Source organism: Hordeum vulgare, chromosome 4H, assembly GCF_904849725.1.
Source record: "Hordeum vulgare subsp. vulgare chromosome 4H, MorexV3_pseudomolecules_assembly, whole genome shotgun sequence".
In the NCBI taxonomy this organism is placed as follows: domain Eukaryota; kingdom Viridiplantae; phylum Streptophyta; class Magnoliopsida; order Poales; family Poaceae; genus Hordeum; species Hordeum vulgare.
In genome coordinates, this window is record NC_058521.1 from 535,657,702 (window position 1) to 535,677,664 (window position 19,963).

A 19,963-nucleotide genomic window follows, 5' to 3' on the forward strand; every position below is an offset into this window, starting at 1 on the left:
GGCAAGTTTGTAGTAACTGGGTTTTTATACTCATCGGGTTCACAGTCACTAGAAATAGAGGAGGAAGTATGGTTTGGTACCTTTGAACCTTTTGCCACGAAGAAATAGGTTGGAGCAAAGTCATCAGCATTTTCATCAGTGTAGATAGTGTTGTCATTTTCTTCAAGGTTGAAGATTGACTTGCTGACGAATGTGGTAGCCAGTGCAAGAGTTGCCACACCAGACTCTGAATCCTCTGCAGAATCTTCCTCTTCATCACATTCCTCAGATTCTTCTTCACAATCCATTTCCTTGTCAATGAATGCCCGAGCCTTTCTGAAACTGGTCTTCTTGTGCAATGGGGACTTTGAGGATGAGGACTCTTAAGATTTCTTATTTTTCTTCGAGTCATCAGAACTTTCATCCTTGTATTTCTTCTTCTTTGATTCCTTCACCCAACGAGGACAGTCAGCAATGTAGTGACCAGATTTCTTGCATTTGTGGTACGTTCTTTTCTTGTAATCCTCGGATGAAGATTCTGATTTCCTCATATCTCTTCTTGAAGATTTTACCGAACTAGTCACGCCTTGTGAACTTCTGGAATTTCCTCACGAGCATAACAAGTTCCTATCCCAGTTCTTCAGGATCACCAATGTTGCAATCTGAGCCTTCTTCTTCAGATGAGGAAATAGCCTTAGCCTTCAGCGCACGAGGTCTTGAGTAGCTTGGTCCATACAGTTCTCCCTTTTCTTCTTGTTGGAATTCATGAGTATTGAGTCTCTTGAGTATATTAGCGGGATCAAGCATTTTTGTAGTCTCTTCGTTCTTGAATCATTAGAACGAGTGTGTCAAACGATGGGTCAAGAGATCTTAGCAGTTTCTTCACAACTTCATGGTCAGTGATGTATCTAGCTCCCAGTGCTTGCAGTTCATTTCAGATGTTAGTGAGGCGATCAAAGGTATCTTGACAACTTTCATTGTCAAGCCTCTTGAAGCAATTGAAGAGATTGCGAAGAACATCAACACGAGAGTCACGCTGCGTTGAGACTCCCTCATTGACTTTGGATAGCATGTCCCAGATAAGTTTAGAAGTGCTCAAAGCACTCACTCTACCATACTAACCTTTGCTCAGATGGCTGCACATGATATTCTTCGCTTGTGAGTCAAGTTGCTTGAATTTCTTCACATCAGCGGCACAGACAGTAGAAGCAATGGAGGGAATACCATTTTCCATAATATACCAGAGATCATTGTCAATAGCCTGAAGATGCATCCGCATCTTGGTCTTCCAGTAGGGAAAGTCCTTTCCTTCAAAGGTAGGACATCCTGCAGTAACCTTGATCATACCTGCGATCGACCTAACTAAAACTCCAAGTGGTTAAACCAAAATCACACAGAACAAGGGAGTACCTTGCTCTGATACCAATTGAAAGTGTGTTATATCGACTAGAGGGGTGGTGAATAGATGATTTTTAGAATTTCATCGCTGAGAAAATTCCTTGTGAGGAAAGTCCTCAATGATGAATTCAATGCAGCGAAAGTAGTACACGATCAGGTGTTCAAAAAATACAATAGCAGATTACTTGTTGAGGATTATGAAATTCGGTTTGCACAGTTCGCAACTACAGAGTAAGCAGGTGAGGATTAACTTAAGTGAAGAATTTGAGGTTGAGGAAATTCATAGAAAGTCTTCAGGCAAATTCTTTAAACAATGCATATGAAAGTCTTCAACATACAATTTGAAGAAATGAAGGAGTTGAAGAAATAGAACCCGTATCATGATGAAGACCGTTGTTGATGACCCAATTCCAACTGTTGTGACAGTTGTACGTCTGGTTTGGAGCGGCTTGGTATTGAAACCAAAGGACACATAGTCCCAGGACACACATTCCCTACCGTATTCTCCTTGAGCTAAGGACACATAGTCCTCGCTCAACACTCGTGGTAAGTCTTGAGGGCAGACTTCCAAACCCTCACAAACTCGGTCACTCGGCGATCCACAATTGACTGCTGGATGCTCTAGACCATGACGCCTAACCATCTAGAGGATGCACAGTCCTCAAAGGTAAAAAGGCTTTAGTTCCACATAGGAACAACTTATTTAGTGATGCTCAATCACTTGGTTTTTGGTTTGGGGTTTGGTGTTTGGGGTATTTCCTCACTTGATAATTTTCTCTCGAGGACTCTGAGGAATTTGGGTTTCTCTAAATGACAAGTGTCAGTTTCTCTCGGAGCAGCCAACCAGCAAGTGGTTGTGGGGGCGGCTATTTATAGCCTCGGAGCATCCCGACATGATTTGACATAAATGCCCTTAAATAATGTGACCGTTGGGTGGATAAGATCAGTGAGGTGGCGCGTGTCGCGGCAACGGTCGGAACTTTCAACTATGAAAGTCCTCATGTCTCTCATATTCCTCACTTTAAGGCTTTGGTAGGTTTAGGCTTGGGTTGAGCATCATGAGGAAAATCATTCTATAGTTTCGCCTCGACCCCCTTTAATAGTACGATGTTCCTATTATTCAATAGTGAAGAAAATGAAACAAAAAGAGTAAATCTTCACGCTTCAAAGTCTTCAGACTGTTCCCTTCAGGACACACCGAATTCCTCATCTTCTATATCTTCATGAGGAATATCAATTTCATCGCAATTTCTTCGCGATCAAAGTCTTCAACATAAGACCAAAGTCTTCAGCCGAAGACATACATTTTTAGGGGTCGATATTCATTGTATAAATGAAACTCCTCAGCGACTTATAGAGCCTATGTATACTCACAAACATATTAGTCACTTAACCTATAAGTCTTCAAACCACGAAAATCACTAAGGGCACTAGATGCACTTACAGGAATCATCACCGGAGGCCATCTTCATCATCCCGGCAGCCACCATGACAAGGAGGGAGTAGTCCACCCTCAAGGCTAGGGGTATGTACTAGTAGCTATGTGTTTGATCTCTCTCTCTCTCTCTTGTGATCTTGAGATGTCACAATATTGATGTATCGCGGGCTTTGTTAATATAGATGGACCATATGATATTTCTCCCCTCTCTACCTTTGTTTTGATGAATTGAATCTTTTCCCTTTGAAGGTTTGTCTTGTCGGATTGAATATTAAGATTTGAGAACACATGATATATGTCTTGCGTATAAATACTCGAGGTTGCAATGGGAGTATCATATTGATCCACTTGATGTATGTTTTGGCACTCAACTTGCGGATTCCCGAGATGATATTGGGGCAATCTATGCATCGGGGTTGATGCACGTTTTCATTATCTTTTCTCCGATAGAAACTTTGGGGTCTCCTTGTAGTTCTTTGTGTAGATTGAGTATTATTATTATGAAGTTGTTTGATGCATGTAGTAGGATCAACTCACAGATACTTGTGGTGACATTGGAGTATCTAGGTGACATTAGAGTTGGTTGATGTGTGTCATATGATGATATTTTAGTACGAACTCTAGGTCTGTTTGTGACACTTATAGGAATAGCCCAATAGATCGATCAGAAAGAATAGCTTTGAGGTGGATTCGTACCCTACAAAAAAATTCTATCTTATGTTCTCCGCTAATAGGAATTTGGGAGTGATTCTTTATTGCACTTTGAGGGAAAATCATATGATCCAATTATGTTAGCATTGTTAATATATTGCACTAGTGAAAGTATGTATCCTAGGCCTCATTTTCTATCATTGCAATACCATTTGTGCTCCGTTTTATTATTAACTACCTTGTTGTTTTTATTGTTTGCACTACAAAAACTCATATCTACTATCCATACTAAACTTTTATCATCATCTCTTTGCTGAACTAGTGCACCGATACAATTTGCCATTGTATTGGGTGTGTTGGGGTCACAAGAGATTTCTTGTATTTTATTGCAGGGTTGCTTGAGAGAGACTATATTCATCCTACGCCTCCCACGGATTGATAAGCCTTAGGTCATCCACTTGAGGGAAAATCGGTACTGTCATACAAAACTCTGTGCTTGGAGGCCCAACACGTGTCTACATGAACAAGTTGTGTAGTAGACATCATAGCTTAATCCATGTTTTCCATTGGACAACTCCTTTCAAACCACCCTATATGATTTCCACAAATTCTACATCATTTCTGATCAACAATATGTCAACCACATATACTTATCAGAAATTCTATAGTGCTCCCACTCACTTTCTTGGAAATACAAGTTTCTTCATAAACTCTATATAAACCAAAAGCTTTGATCACACATCAAAGCACTTATTCCAACTCTGAGATGCTTGCGCCAGTCCATAAATGGATCGCTAGAGCTTGCATTCCTTTTAGCATCCTTAGGATCGACAAAACCTTCCGGTTGTATCACATACAAACTTTCCTCAAGGAAACCATTAAGGAAACAATGTTTTGACATCCATCTGCCAGATTTCATAATCGAAAAATGCAGAAACTCCTAACATAATTCCAACAAACTTTAGCATCGCTACAGGTGAGAAAGTCTCATTGTAGTCAACTCCTTGACCTTGTCGGAAACCTCTTTGCGACAAGTCGAGCTTTCTAAATGGTGAAATTTACCATCATCGTTTGTCTTCCATTTAAAGATCCATTTGAACTTAGTGGACTTACAACCATCAAGTAGTTCTTCGAAAGTCCACAAGTTTTTTCATACATGGATCCTATCTCAGATTTCATGGCCTCCAGCCATTTGGCGGAATCCGAGCCCACCATCGCTTTTCCATAGCTCGTAGGTTCATTGTTGTCCAACAACATGACCTCCGAGACAGAATTACCGTACCACTCTAGAGCAGTACATGTCCTTGTCGACCTACGAGGTTGGTAGTAACTTGATATGAAGTTTCATGATCATCATCATTAGCTTCCTCTTCATTTTGTGTAGGCGCCATAGAAACATCTTTCTGTGTCGTGCTACATCCAACTGAAGTGATGGTTCAATAACCTTATCAAGTTCTACCTTCCTCCCACTCAATTCTTTCGAGAGAAACTCTTTCTCGAGAAAGGACTCGTTTTTAGCAACAAACACTTTGCCTTTGGATCTGAGATAGGAGGTATACCCAACTATTTTGGGTGTCCTATGAAGATGCATTCATCCGCTTTGGGTTCGAGCTTATCAGGTTGAAGCCTTTTGACATAAGCATTGTAGCCCCAAACTTTTAAAAAACGACAGCTTAGCTTTCTTGCCAAACCATAGTTAATACAGTGTCATCCCAACAGAATTATATGGTGCCCTATTTAAAGTCAATGTGGTTGTCTCTAATGCATAACCCCGAAATGATAGTGGAAAATCGGTAAGAGACATCATAGTGCGTACCCTATCCAATAGGGCATGACCACAACATTTGGACACACCATCACATTATGGTGTTCCAGGTGGCATGAGTTGTGAAACAATTTCCACATTGTCTTAAATGTATACCAAACTCGTAACTCATATATTCACCTCTGCGATCACATCGTAGATATCTCATCCTCTTGTCATGACGATCTTCAACTTCACTCTTAAATTGCTTGAACTTTTCAACATTTTAGGCTTGTGATTCATCAAGTAAATATACCCGTATCTACTCAAATCATTTGTGAAGTAAGAACATAACGATATCCATTGCGTGCTTCAGCACTCATTGGACTGCATACATAAAAATGTATTATTTCTAATAAGTCACTTGCTCATTCCATCTCACTGGAAAACGAGACCTTCTGTCATCTTGCCCATGTGGCATGGTTTGCATGCCTCAATCGATTCAAACTCAAGTTAGTCCAAAAGATTCATCAACATGGAGTTTCTTCATGTGTTTTACACCAATAGGCATGGTTCGCATGTCTCAAACGATTCAAAATCGAGTGAGTCCAAAGATCCATCAACATGGAGTTTCTTCATGCATTTTATTCCAATATGACCTAAGCGGCAGTGCCACAAGTAAGTGATACTATCATTACTAACTTTATATCTTTTGGCATAAATACTATGAACGTGTGTATCACTACGATCGAGATTCAATAAACCATTCACATTGGGTGCATGATCATGAAAGATATTATTCATATAAACAGAATAACCCACTATTCTCTAACTTACGTGAATAATCGTCTCGCAATAAAAAAATCAATATAATGCTCATGCTCAATGCAGACACCAAATAATATTTATTTAGGTTTACCACTAATCCCGAAGGTAGATGGAGCATGCGATGGTGATCACATCAACCTTGATCGCATCTTCAATTTGAACTATCCCATGTAATCCTTTTGTGCGGTGCATTTGCTGGGATCCGATGAATTATGAGTTTATGTTTAGATTATTCATGATAAAGATAGTAGTTGGTCTTATCTGAATTCTAATTATGATTCTTATTTGCATGATTATGATGTTGGGGAATGTTGCATGGCAAACAAAAAAATTCCTACGCACACCAAGATCAATCTAGGAGATGCACATCCACGAGAGAACAGATTGTATCTACATACCCTTGTAGATAGCTAAGTGTAAGTGTTTAAAGAACGCGGTTGATGTAGTGGTACGTCTTTTTGCGATCCAATCACGATCCGTCCCACGAACGGACGGCACCTCCGCGTTCAGTACATGTACATCTCGATGACATCTCTACCTCCTCGATCTAGCGAGCGAGGGTGGAGTAGTAGATGAGTTCTCCGGCAACATGACGGCGTGGTGGCGGTGATGGTGGTGCTATCCTCGCACGCTACACCCAACGCTACCGAAACCGCGAACGGAGGAGAACATGCTCTAGGGAGAGAGAGGGGCACCAAGGGCTTCGTGTGTGCTCTTGGGGCACCCCCTCCCCTCTATATATATAGGTGGAGGGGCATGGGGAACATCCCCTCCAAGCCCTAGGGCGCAACCAAGGGGGAGGAGGTGGAATCCTAGTCCCCCTCTTCCCTTCCATACAAAGGTGGACTTTCCACCTTTCCCAACTACATGGGCTTGAGGGACTTGTGCGCTTGGTCCAGTAAGGCCACGATGACTCCCCTCAACCCATGCAAACCCTTGGGACGTGGTAGAACCCTTGGTGGACTTCTGGACTTCTTTGGAAGTTTCCGGAACCTTCTAGAACCTTCTTGGTACAATACCGAAAAAACCCAAAACTTTTCTGGTAGCCAAAATATGACTTCCCGTATATAAATCTTTACCTCTGGACCATTCCAAAGCTCCTCGTGATGTCCGGGATCTCATCCGGGACTCCGAACAACATTCGGTTACCATCACACATAACTCACAAATACCAAATCGTCACTAAACCTTAAGTGTGCAGACCTTGTGGATTCGAGAACTATGCAGACATGACGGAGAAACTCTCTGGCCAATAACCAATAGCGGGACCTAGATGTCCATATTGGCTCCTACATATTATACGAAGATCTTTATCATTCTAACCATGATGTCAAGGATTCAATCAATCCAGTATACAATTCCCTTTGTCTATCGGTATGTTACTATGCGGGTTCGAGAACTATGCAAGCTTGTTGTGATGTTGTATTATCGAGTGGGCCTTGAGATACCTATCCGTCACACGGAGCGACAAATCCCAGTCTTGATCCATGCTAAATCAACAGACACCCTCGGAGATACCTATATAGCACCTTTATAGTCACCCAGTTACGTTGCGATGTTTGAAACACACAAGGTACTCCTCCGATGTCAGTGAGTTGCATGATCTCATGGTCATAGGAATAGATACTTGACATGTAGAAAACAGTAGTAATAAACTGACACGATCATATGCTACGTTCATAGGTTGGGCCTTGTCCATCACATCATTCTCCTAATGATGTGATCCCATTATCAAATGACAACTAATGTCTATGGCTAGGAAACCTTGACCATCTTTGATCAAGGAGCTAGTCCATTATTGGCTCACTAGGGACAGTGTGTTGTCTATGTACCCTCACATGTATTTGAGTTTCTAATCAATACAATTCTAGCATGGATAATAAACGATTATCATGAACAAGGAAATATGATAATAACTAATTTATTATTGCCTATAGGGCATATTTCCAACATATGATAGCTTCGTAAATCTCTCCGATCTATTGAAATAGTTTAGCCAACTAGATTGATATTTCTTCAGTGAGAGGGGTGCGTTATAGTGGGTTGAATCTAACGGGTTTCTATATCCTAGTGATAGAAGGGGGCAAGATATGTCTTTGTATTGTTGCCACTAAGGATAAAACGATGGGGTTAATTCATATTGATTGTGTTATATTTGTCTACATCATGTGTTACTCTGTTTACTTAACACTCTAAATGCATGTTGGATAGCGGTCGATGGGTGGAGTAATAGTAATAGGTGCAGGGAGGAGTCGGCCTATTTTCTTATGGAAGTGATGCCTATATACACATGATCATTGTCGTGAATATCACATAACTATGTCTATCAATTGCCCACCGTATGTCTACTACATGTTAGATGCTATTAGGGAAAACTACGGCTCCCGGGTCTATTCACTTATAAGTTTACGAACGCTACAATTACCCCGCTGCCTTTATTTACATTTAATTTATTTTTCAGTTACAAAATATCATCTACACACTTTACTTGCTTGCAAATAACGAGTCCAAGGGGATTGACAATCCTCTTGCCCGTGTTGGGTGCAAGTGTTTGCTTCTTTGTGTGTAGTCATTGAAGACGGGGCTGCTTGTTACTCCTATTGGTTTGATAAACCTTGGTTCTCTACTGAGGGAAATACTTACCTATATTTTGTTGTATCACCTGTTCCGCTTCACGGAAAACCCAACACATATCACAAGTATCAGTACCGCGCATTGCCCATTCTCACCTCGAGATTGGCGCATACTTCGTCGGTGCATCCAAACCCCGTGATATGATACACTCTATCACACATAAGCCTTGTTATATCTTCCTCAAAACATCCACCATACCTACTCATCATGCCATTTCCATAGCCATTCCGAGATATATAGCCATGCAACTTCAATCATTCTTATGACTTGAGCATCCATAGTCATTTTTCTTTGCATGATCATATAGCTGACATTTTATATGTGGCACAACCACCGTTCATAATTGTATGCATGTTACATTAGTATCGTTGCACATCCTGATACACCGCCAGAGGCATTCATATGTAGTCGTAGGGTCTGTTCAGTTTTATCGAGTTGTAAAGTAAATAAAAATGTATGATCATCATTTTTGGAGCATTGCCCCTTTGAGGAAAAAAGATGATGGAGACTAATGATTCCTCTGAAGAATGAGGACGAGGTTTCGTACTTAAATACCTACGGGTCCATAGCTAGTAGCTCTCTCTCTCCCTCCCTCTCCCTCCCTCTCCCTCTCTCCCTCTCCCGCTCTCCCTCTCTCTCCCTCTCTTTCTCTCTCTCTTTCCCTCCCTCCCTCCCTTCCTCCCTCTCTCTCTCTCTCTACATCAATCCCTTCCTCTTCGGGGGAAACCCCAACGCATCTACAAAGTAGCACTGACATGTGCCTCCCATACCCAACCTATATGTGCCGTAGATATGGGAACACGCACACATGTCCGTCGCGTCGGACTGATGACACCCCCCCACCACCACCATCATATCTTGAAGACGTCCCCGTCCTTGCCCGAACTTCCCTCTTTGTCTCTTCTTTTCCACCTCATCCGCACAACCGTCACCATAGCACCGCTGCCATCGTCCCTCCGTTGTTGTTCTCAACCCACAACGCCGCCAACGGAGACCTCAACCCACAACGATGCCAACGACGCCGTCACCAGACAGATTCGCTGCCATGTGACGCCGCCCGAGTACGTGCAACTCCTCAGAACATAGACCTCTCGCTTTATGTGTTTGATGAAATGTTTGAGTAGTTTTTTATCCTTTTAGTCTTCGTCGTTGAATGATGTGTGTGGAAACACGGACCTTGGCGAATTCATATAGAGAGAGTTCATCGATTCGTCGGATTCATAAAACGAAGACGCTACAATCATGATGATGAGCATCCAGGAAGAATTGGAGAAGCAAGAGGAACATGTACTGAACTTCAAGGGTTCGATAAAGGGCAAGAAAGTTATTCCCCAGGATAGGATCATTGGCACAAGGCTTCTCTACAATGACTGCTTCAAACCGAACCCAACATTCTATGAATATTTTCTCCGGCGTCGCTTCCGAGTTAGCAAAGGTTTGTTCTTGCGTACAACGAATGTCGCGGAGGAGGTTGATGACTAACTTTAAGCCGAGGAAGGTATGCTTGCTTATGGTAAGGCCGCAAAAGTCATTGATACTGAAATCCTGATAGGAGAGACCACATGCTTGAACACCACAATGGAATTTGCACGCACGTGATGAAGCTGTTTGGATCAGAGTACCTAAGAGAACCAACTATGAAGGACATGAAAAAATTATTGGTAATTGGAGCATCAAGAGGATTCACAATTACGTTCGGTTTTTGTTTATTGCATGCACTGACAATAGAAGAACTGCCCCATAACTTTGAAGGACGGGCATCGAAGGACTTGTGGATTTAACATGTTTTCTTGGCATGCCTGGTTCTAACAATGACGTTGATGTGCTCAAATCATCTCATTTTTTCAAATGACTTTGTGATGGGGAGGCTTCAGCATGGAACTACATCGTTATATGGCACAAGATGCACATGCAATCAATGATCTTGTGGAGGATATATAGATCCACACTAAAAATTATTGACTCGTGTTTTTGATATTTCAATTATGCACCATGAACAACTTATATTTTTATGTATGAATAATTTGTATTTATGTGTGTAATGATCGACATGCATGTGTTTGTATGGATTTGAGATTTCAAAAGTAAGGATTGTAGTTATAAATCGCCATATTTAAGGGTGTGGCAGCCTATAGGGGATTGGATTTGCCCATTCCAGTTGTAGACGCTCTAACCAACTATGTAGTCGCTTGTTACATAAAAAGGATCGATACATAAATTTATATCACAGTCTGACTGACTATTCGACTTTGTACCTGTTTTCAGTTCCGAGCCAATACACTGACTGCCCAGGCCCACCTACATACACACATACATAACCGTCTGTTTTGATAGCCGATGAGTTGAGAGCTATGATAGTGGAGTTTTTGGTTGCGCTTGGTTGGAGTTAAGGGCAGGGCATCCGTTGAGCGCGATGCGGCCGTTGACCTTGAGCCTTTTGGTGGTGGCATCGGATTCGGATGTTTCCTGCTGGCCTCTCTTCCTGCAATGCCGCTGCTGCTGCTTTTCTTCCTCAAACCTGCTCGGGGGCCTGAAAACTTCGGAGCAGTTTCGAGGTGCGGCTGAGGTACTAGCGTTGTTCCTCCAAGACGTAGTTTCGAGGATATCTGAGAGCCTCTTGGTCTTGGGAAACTCTCGCTCCTCCGAGCTGTCATCCGATTCCACTTCCACGTTCACCTGCTGCACACGTATCAGTTAATTTGATCCACCCTCCAATGGAAAATAATAATAAAATGTCGTGCAGATAGAACGTACGCTTAGGATTCTTTTGTAAACTATGCATTGCTTATTGTGATACATATTTCTGCTCATAAGCTAAGTAGTCACAGAAAATAAATGTGAACAGGAAAAATCAGAGGCACTGAAACAGTCCATTGCCTTTTACTATTTCTTAAAGAAAACAATTTTAAGGGTCCTAAACTTCATTGTAGCACAACAAAAGGCAAAAGATAAGGATTCAATTCGGGGAGCGGACCAAACAACTACCAAGAAAGAAAACTAGTACTCCCTCCGTTCCTAAATATAAGTCTTTTTAGAGGTTTCACTACGGGACTATATGCGGATGTATATAAACATAATTTAGAGTATAGATTCACACATTTTGTTCCGTATGTAGCCTTTTAGTGAAATCTCTAAAAAGACTTATATCTAGGAACGCAGGGAGTATGTTTAAAACATCAGGGGGCACAAGGGTTTCTTCTTATTGGAAGTACTAGCATACACTGAGTTGAAATAATTAATGCACAAGCAGAGCATGCATGGAAATCCAAAAAAGAAAAACCGGATTCCTAACCAGCCAAGGAACAGAGAGATAAAAGACCACTGGAGAAAATGGGATTACTAAAACAACAAAGACAGGGAAAATGTTGCACCTTATCATGCTTAATGTCCTTCTCATTTGCTTTTCCTATTGGTGGTGTTTTCTCCGTAGCCTTAAAGAATGCTGGTAACCCAGGTTCTTTTTTCACCTCAAATCCAGGAGGCCTTGTAATGTTGAGAGAGAACTTGATTGGGGACTTTCTCTCAGACAAAAGAGTGGAAGCACCATTTTCTGATCCAGGAGAAGGCATGGTGTCATTGGTGTTTAACCCACGATGTGCTTTTGTAAATCCAGGAGGAGCATCAAGTCCCAGTCCTGGAGTGTCCAAAGCAAGGCTGGGAGAAGAGTCCATATGCCCACGATGTGCTTTTGTAAATCCAGGAGGAGCATCAAGTCCCAGTCCTGGAGTGTCCAAAGCAAGGCTGGGAGAAGAGTCGATATGTGATTCTGCAGTTTTTCCTCGACGACGCCCGCAATGAGCTCTTGTGAAGCCAGGAGGGACATCAAGAGGAAATCCTGGAGGTGGGTCCAAAACAAGGTCTCCGCAAGCAGGAGCTCTCCTAGCAGATTTGCATTGAGAATCTGTAGTCCCTGGAAAATACAACGAAAAAACATGAATCAGCAAAAGCAAGTACAGGGGCTGCATCGCTGAAATAGCAAGGTGTACCACCCAAGCCAAAATAAAAAATAAAAAAAATTGTTACCTGCGGAGTCAGGACTACAAGATCCAGTGAAGAAAGAAACAGTGGGAGCTGCTTTACCGACCACAGCATTTGCATCAAGAGTTTTGAGCATGGGCAAACATTTGTTAACTCTGTTTGTCTCTTGCTCTCCTGTTAACTCCAATTTGTTGCCACTCTTCTCACATTTCACCCTCTCTGTCTGTTTGTCTGCTGTCATATCAAATATCTTGCCAGCCTCCTTGGGTTTGCTCGTTTCCATCTTCTTGACTTCTGTTGCATCCAGTTTCATGCCAATCTCACAATTTGTACCTCTTGTGTATTTGCCTCCTGTCATATCCAGGTCCATGCGAATATCCTCAGATATATGAGAGTCTCCCTCTGAAAGGCCAACATTGCTGATATTTGTATGAACGTCGGCTCGGTGCTGCCTCTTTCTGGGATGCTTCCAGAAAATTCCACAAAGGTAAAGTTCTCCGTCTTTCGCTGTTACAACAGATTCTACGAAAGTTAGATGATGCCCAATGAATATGACCCTGCATACTAGCTTTTCAAACATTCCAGAAATCATTTAGCAGGTATTGCCTAACTTATCAAAATATCCAGATTGCAGAAACAAAATAGAAGAGAACAGTTTCAAGCATAACATGTCAAATAAAAAACTTCACAGAAGACAATGAATATCAGCTGCATGTCATGCAATCGTAGGAGTCAAGTGGACATACTTTGATCATCTTCCGTAAGCAGCTTGGACGAAAATATAAGCAACTTCATGGTGCCAATGTCAGTCTGCAAGCCAATACGTGAAGAAACATTTTCCAGGAGATGGTAGGAGTCCATATTTGGCCTGTATAAATAGGGGAAATTTAAGCTTATAAGGCAAGCTCACACACACAGAGACTGTAATACTGTATACTCCCTCCGGTCCTAAATATAAGTCTTTTAAGAGATTTCACTAGTGGCCTACATACGGAGCAAAATGAGTGAATCTATACTCTAAAGTATGTCTATATACATCCGTATGTAGTCCACTAGTGAAACCCCTAAAAAGACTTATTTAGGAACGGAGGGAGTACAATGCAAGATCTTTGTATATGGCACCTGGCATGGCTGCAAGTAAGTCTACCATTGCTAATCCTTCTTTAATGTAAGTGGAAGCTAAGATGATAAGTGTACCTTTGACAAGAACTTATGAAGCAGAGTCCAATATCTTGAGCACAAGGTGGTTCCATCTTGAATCTTTTTGGTAACAGGCAAGAAAGAGGTAGAGCCTCTAGCTTCAATATTTCAGGCATCTGTTTTGAAGCTTCATAAACTTTGCTAGAAATTTCACGAGGGAAATAGGCTTCAAGTCCATCACAAGTGTGTGTTAGCTCTCCAGTTATTTCAAATTTGCCCCTAACGAAAGCAAATAATAATCCTGAGTGTTCGTCTGAAAGTGAGTAGACCACAGCTCTCCAGTTTGTTCACTCATTTCCGTCCGTACGTAGTCCATATTGAAATATCCAAACAATCTTATAGTATTTGTGAACGGAGGGAGCATAATATAGCTTATAGCATAAGTAATTACTGCCTATACAGCTAATTAACCGCAATACCTAGCAACCAAAGTTCAAAGCTTATAGCAGGTACTCCCTCCGTTTCGGTGTATAAGTAATCTTACAAAAATCAAATAATCCCAAAACAGCGCGATGCATTCATTTTTTCACCTCATTTCTTGTTTTTTGACATGAATAAAGGAATCAACCAATAAAAGACGTGGGGCGTGTATGTTTTTAACGACTTGAGACTAACTAGCACGACATGCAGTGGTCAATTCATTGCATGCAATGATATTAATTAGCAAATTAACATTAATTACTCTCGTTTTCCTCTCCGTCTTGGTCGCGGTGCACAACCTAAGATGAGTTATACACTGAGGCGGAGGGAGTAGTATAAATGGAGTTTCAAACCCCACACACGAGTTGCGTTTTCTCGTTTTCGTGCTTCTACTTGGGAAGGTAACCTTCTAGTATCGAGTTTGCGCTTGTGCAATGAGAAATCTTCTATTCTACTCCCTCCGTCCAGGTGTATAGGACATGCGCGTAGTTCTAGGTCGTTAATTTAACTACTTAAATATGTATTATATGTAATAAATAATATATCATTAGATTTATGGAGGGATGTAGTTTCTGAATATGTAATTTTTATCGCATATACTATATATTTAGCTAGTTAAATTGACAACCTAGAACTACGCGCATGCCCTATACACATGGACGGAGGTAGTACTAAGCCAGTAAATGTTTTGAATCATTACACTCATGCAGCAAACAAATTGCACTGGCCCTTCAAATAAGAAGATTCTAATGCGTAAAAGCAAAGTACTTACTTCCAGCAGGTCTCTGGTTGGTATGTCTTCTTGCACAGTGGTGTATGTAATATTAATGGGGCACCTGTTTCCGTGCCAAATGTTATAACAACGAATTTTCTCAAAAGAAATATTATAACAAACCATATAAGGAATAATATGTTATTTTGTATTATATCATTCTGTCCTTGCAAATGCATGCACTGAACTGTAAAACAGCACTACAGAAATATGGGAAACATAATGTACAATTTCAAAAAGGCTAAAAGTTGGGTCTTCCCATTTAATTCTTCTCTTTTCATGTATCTAATGTTAGGGCAAAAAGGAAGCAATACTCTTGAGCCCTTTCATGAGGACTGAAGTAATATTCAACATGGTAAACAAAAGAAGTTCGAAAACAAAAAGTCCAATTATTAGAACTAAGTGAAGCAAATATCATGCATACCATTTGTTTTATATACGTAGATTAAAAAAATTACAGCTAAATCATGCATCAGGATTCTGCAATGTATTACTTTCAGGATGATAACTATACCTGAAGAGATGTTACAAGTAATTGATGGTTCCTGGTTCGTTTGTCTCTCATTCCTGACAATGATCTTAGTGGAGGAAACAGCTCTCAAATCATTGGAAAGTTGAGCATATGGGGCTGGAGTTGTAGACTCTGGGCTTTTTGCTTGAGGTATGTTTGTTTCAGGCTGCGGTGAGTCCAGCTTGCATTTTTCATCAAACAAATTTAGTCTGGATGCAGACCTTGATCCAGTATCTGGACATACCTCGGTGGAACTTGAACTAAGCACAGATGTTGGGCTCATTAATGGAAGCTTCACAGTATTTTCTTTTTCCACAATAGGATCTGCATCTCTTTTTGTAGGTTGACATCTAAGTGCAGCCTGATTGCTTGTAGAGCATAACTTTTTGTTGTCAAGTGTGCTGACACTCTTAGAAGAAGGTTCTGCCTTTCTATCAAGAGGAACCTTCCTTGAATATGCAGGAGGAACATGCACAGAACTAGGATTGATGGGATTCATCTCTGACTCTTTCCGTGAAACAGATGGAGGAAATGCACCTCTCTGGACAGCCTTGTAGAGTGGTGATGGCCGATTGAGAGAAAATGGTTGCCTGTTTTCAGCTGTCTCAACTCTCTTAGGAGAAAGACACGATGCAACCGGCAGGGGAGGTGTGGTGGGCTTGGGGCTAAGAGGTCCCATGGCCTTGTGAGCTGTCTCAACTCTCTTAGGAGAAAGACACGATGCAACAGGCAAGGGTGGTGTAGTGGGCTTGGGACTAAGAGGTCCCGTGGCCTTGTGAGCTGTCTCAACTCTCTTAGGAGAAAGACACGATGCAACAGGCAAGGGTGGTGTAGTGGGCTTGGGACTAAGAGGCCCCATGGCCTTGTGAGCTGTCTCAACTCTCTTGGGAGAAAGACACGATGCAACAGGCAAGGGTGGTGTAGCATGCTTGGGACTAAGAAGTCCTGTGGCCTTGTGAGCTGTCTCAACTCTCTTAGGAGAAAGACACGATGAACCAGAAAGGGGCGGCGTCGTGGGCTTGTGAGTAGGAGGAGCCGCGGCCTTGTGAGTAAGAGGTGCCATGGCCGTGTGATTAAGAGATGCTGTGGCCTTATGAGTAAAAGGCGCTGAAGCCTTGTGATTAAGCGGTGGCATGGCCTTGGAGGTAAACAGTGGCGTAGACTTCTGAGTAAGTGGTGTTGACCTCGCAAGAGAAACTTTACGCGAACTCGGAGGAGGAGTGACACTTCGTCTGGAGTGTCTTTTCTGCAGCTTTGCTGAGCCAACTGTTCTACCAAAAGGCTTTCCATGTCGTACATAAGTGATGTCTTCTGCCGGAATCAACTTTACTCTTGCATCAGGTTTTGTATATGTACCGCCAAACGGCTTATGCATGCTGTAAAATAGAGAGGAAGTTACTATACATTGTAAAATAAATAGAATCAGAAATAACATACTAGAATCTAGATTTTGCAAGACATGAATGATATTTAAGTGCAATCCAGGCAACAGCAATGACTTACTGGTATGCCAAGAACCTAAAAAACAAAAGATGTAGCTTCCCACAAAAAATAAAAGTGATATATCATGCTTCAAATAATGTCACTTCACTAACAAGCTTTACAAAATGAAGAAGGCGTATACCATGTCTCAATGCTCACTACACTTATGCATAACCCAAATTATAGACTGAAATTACACCATGAGCCATAAAGCAACATACGGAGAAGCATTATAAATATATATCCCTTACATTTCTGCTTTTATTTTATTGTGGGGAGGTATGTTCATAGCCACAATTTTGGTCCTTGTCTGAATGATTGCCAATTTCCTGGCATGCCCATATGCAAACTTGCCAACTCTAGTTAATTTTTCTTGCCAATATTGACCAAATCATTGGCAAGCAAAACATTCGCTAAAATTTTGGCTAGCATTTTTTAGGATGGTGAATTTGGGCTCAAACTAAACATACCCTGTACTCAGAATCATCCTAGTGGTGTATGACTGAATACAGACTTCTGGAAAACAGAGTATTTGTCAGCTTACTACGTACTCCCTCCGTTCCTAAATATAAGTAGTTTTGGACATTTCACTAGAAGACTACATACGGATGTATATAGACATATTTTAGAATGTAGATTCACTCATTTTGCTTCGTATGTAGTCCACTAGTACAATCTCTAAAAAGACCTATATTTAGGAACGGAGGGAGTAGAAGATTATCAAATATCATGTTACTGGATCATGCACATTCATATTGACCTCAACCTGCGTTCCCCTGTGCAGTTTCTTTAAATGGTCTAGGGAAACCAAATAGCCATGTTTAATCATGCAAACACTCAGTCTCACTTGATAAATACATTAGATAAAAGAACTGATTAGATTCAACTGGGTATTAATAAGGTGTGTGCCTTCAAATATAACAGGCTATTACGAGATTTATCCAAGATGGGCCCCTTAAATTCCACCAAATGTGATACATTGGTCAGTCATCAGCCCAACATAAAATGGTCAATGTGCGTAGTTCGTACAATTGCCAGTGGTTTGCACTGATATGCTCCTGATCTCCATACGAATGCACGGGTCATTTCAAGTTAAATACATAAGTGTCGATAAAACCTGATACGGCATGAGTTTACCAAGTAATAGCTACGAATATTATGAATCTTATAGTCAATTGTTATTTGAACCATAATGGGCCCATGACACAGACAAGACAGAGTAGTAGACAATCCCCATGGCATGAGATTTTGGTTGCTAGACTAGGGACATGCTTCACATAAACATAAGACATTCACTACAGATAACACTTGTCACAAAGCTCCTGTTACTTTGTCTCGAAAAGGAAAACAGCAGGCATTTAACAGAAGAGTGAAACCAAAGCAGGATGACAAATGGAGAAACGATGACATGCTTCCCTTGTATATAATGCTCTATGTTGCCAGACCCAAGCACAAGTTACATAAGCATGAGAAGAACGTACGCATGGTCTGGAGGTTTTTTGCACTGCCCTGGATGGCCTCTATCGCCGCCAGAGGTATGACAAGGTGCATCCTGCAACAGTAAAACGAAACAAATAGATGTTAAACGATTTCATCGGTCTCTGTATAAAATTAATTAGCTAGGAAAGGCATGACAAGCATGCTTATCCTAATCCAAGTGCGAAAGTTGGTAAGCCTAGGCAGTTGGATCTTGGATGTATACCACTCCAGACGGCCGGACAAGATGAACAATCATGCCCGGAACAAGCATTGTCACACCGGTAACAAATTAAGTAGTACTCCCAAAATATAAGAGCGTTTTTGACAATATACTAGTGTAAAAAACGCTTTTATATTATGGGACGGAGGGAGTACCTAATAAAGAAGATAATATGGAAGTAGAGCGAGCGAATCTCGCACCGGTTACCCTACAACACGCAGTAGCTAGTGCAAACTGAGTGCCGCGTTCGATGATGAGTACAGGGCAGTCGACGAGCACAACGAAGCAGAGGGCAAAATTAAGCTCGGGATGACGAAAAGAAAAGGAAAAGGAAAAAAAAAGGCCGGAGGGGATATGCTCCAGGAAGAAATGGGGTTTTCTTTTCCCCTGCGCGAAGGAATCGACGAACATCCGAGGGCAAGAAGAAAACCCCAAAAATGCAAGAATCCATTTGGGGATAGCTGGTACGGCCCTAAGTAGCAGGAGGGCAAGCGAGCGGCGTGTACGGGACGGCAACCAAGGCAAGAGAAGTATTCGATCATCGACAAAAACCCCCGTCCCGGCGGCCGGCCCTACCCCCATTCGAGGCCGAGGCCGCCGCCGCCGCGAGTCCGTACGCGGGAAACCCTAGGCGACCGCCGGGGTGTTTGGGGGCGGGGAAAAGTAGCGGCATGCCTGCGTCGATCAATCAGAGAAAGAGAAAGGGAAAGAGGGGGCTGATCGTCACCTTGGGCGACGCGGCCCTCGGCGACGCGGCGAGGCGTCGCGCGGGCATCGGCGGCGGCACGGACCGGAACGCCGCGCAGGGGTTGGGCCTCTCCGCCCGCGCCATTGGATTCCTCTCCTCGCGGCTCACGCTCCCCACGCACGCACGCAAGCAGAGAGAGGGGCAGGGGAGAGTGAATAATGGACGGGGGTTTTGGGTTGTTGAGGCTTGAGAGTGGAGTGGAGGGGGGAGGCGGTTGCGAGCAAATAGGCCAGGCCTCCTCCGCCTCCTCCCCTTCCGTGACACCCGTTTCGGGCAAGGCCCCCTTACCCAACCGGCACCTCTCGCCACGCGGTCCGTGACGAGCCGGCCCCGCGCGCGCGGGCCCGAGGTGTCATTGAGTTATGCTGCTGAGTACTACGCGGTTTGCGTCGCGGAGGACATGCTCGGGGTTCGATGGCTGGGGACCGGGGCGGACTGGCAGCGGCTGCAGCTTTCGACGGGGCGCATCCGGCGGTACGCG

General features: G+C 42.4%; 1 protein-coding gene across 4 annotated transcripts; it reads right to left on the bottom strand.

The window, feature by feature from the left end:
• Positions 1-10,864: 10,864 nt before the first annotated feature.
• Positions 10,865-19,686, bottom strand: LOC123449324. Of its 4 annotated transcripts, none has more exons than XM_045126513.1 (10): positions 19,462-19,686; positions 18,517-18,587; positions 15,557-16,929; positions 15,043-15,106; positions 13,848-14,069; positions 13,397-13,518; positions 12,696-13,157; positions 12,394-12,582; positions 12,044-12,306; positions 10,865-11,351 (listed from the first exon to the last, which is right to left on the bottom strand). In XM_045126513.1, exons 1-10 carry the CDS (start codon positions 19,564-19,566, stop codon positions 11,022-11,024), a joined length of 3,201 nt encoding a protein of 1,066 aa, XP_044982448.1. In that variant the 5' UTR covers positions 19,567-19,686; the 3' UTR covers positions 10,865-11,021. The 4 variants fall into 4 exon arrangements, with proteins under 4 accessions (XP_044982448.1, XP_044982449.1, XP_044982446.1 ...); XM_045126514.1 differs by having other exon boundaries at positions 12,044-12,267; positions 12,355-12,582; XM_045126511.1 differs by having other exon boundaries at positions 12,044-12,582.
• Between the last annotated feature and the right edge of the window lie 277 nt (positions 19,687-19,963).

Excerpts from the sequence above, each read along its gene's own strand:
- LOC123449324 (XM_045126511.1), bottom strand. The coding sequence starts at position 19,566 with ATGGCGCGGGCGGAGAGGCCCAACCCCTGCGCGGCGTTCCGGTCCGTG. Across the intron at positions 14,070-15,042 it reads CAACCAGAGACCTGCTGGAA|GGGCAAATTTGAAATAACTG; the intron begins GTAAGTACTTTG and ends TGCTTTCGTTAG. Across the intron at positions 11,352-12,043 it reads AGGACATTAAGCATGATAAG|CAGGTGAACGTGGAAGTGGA; the intron begins GTGCAACATTTT and ends ATACGTGTGCAG.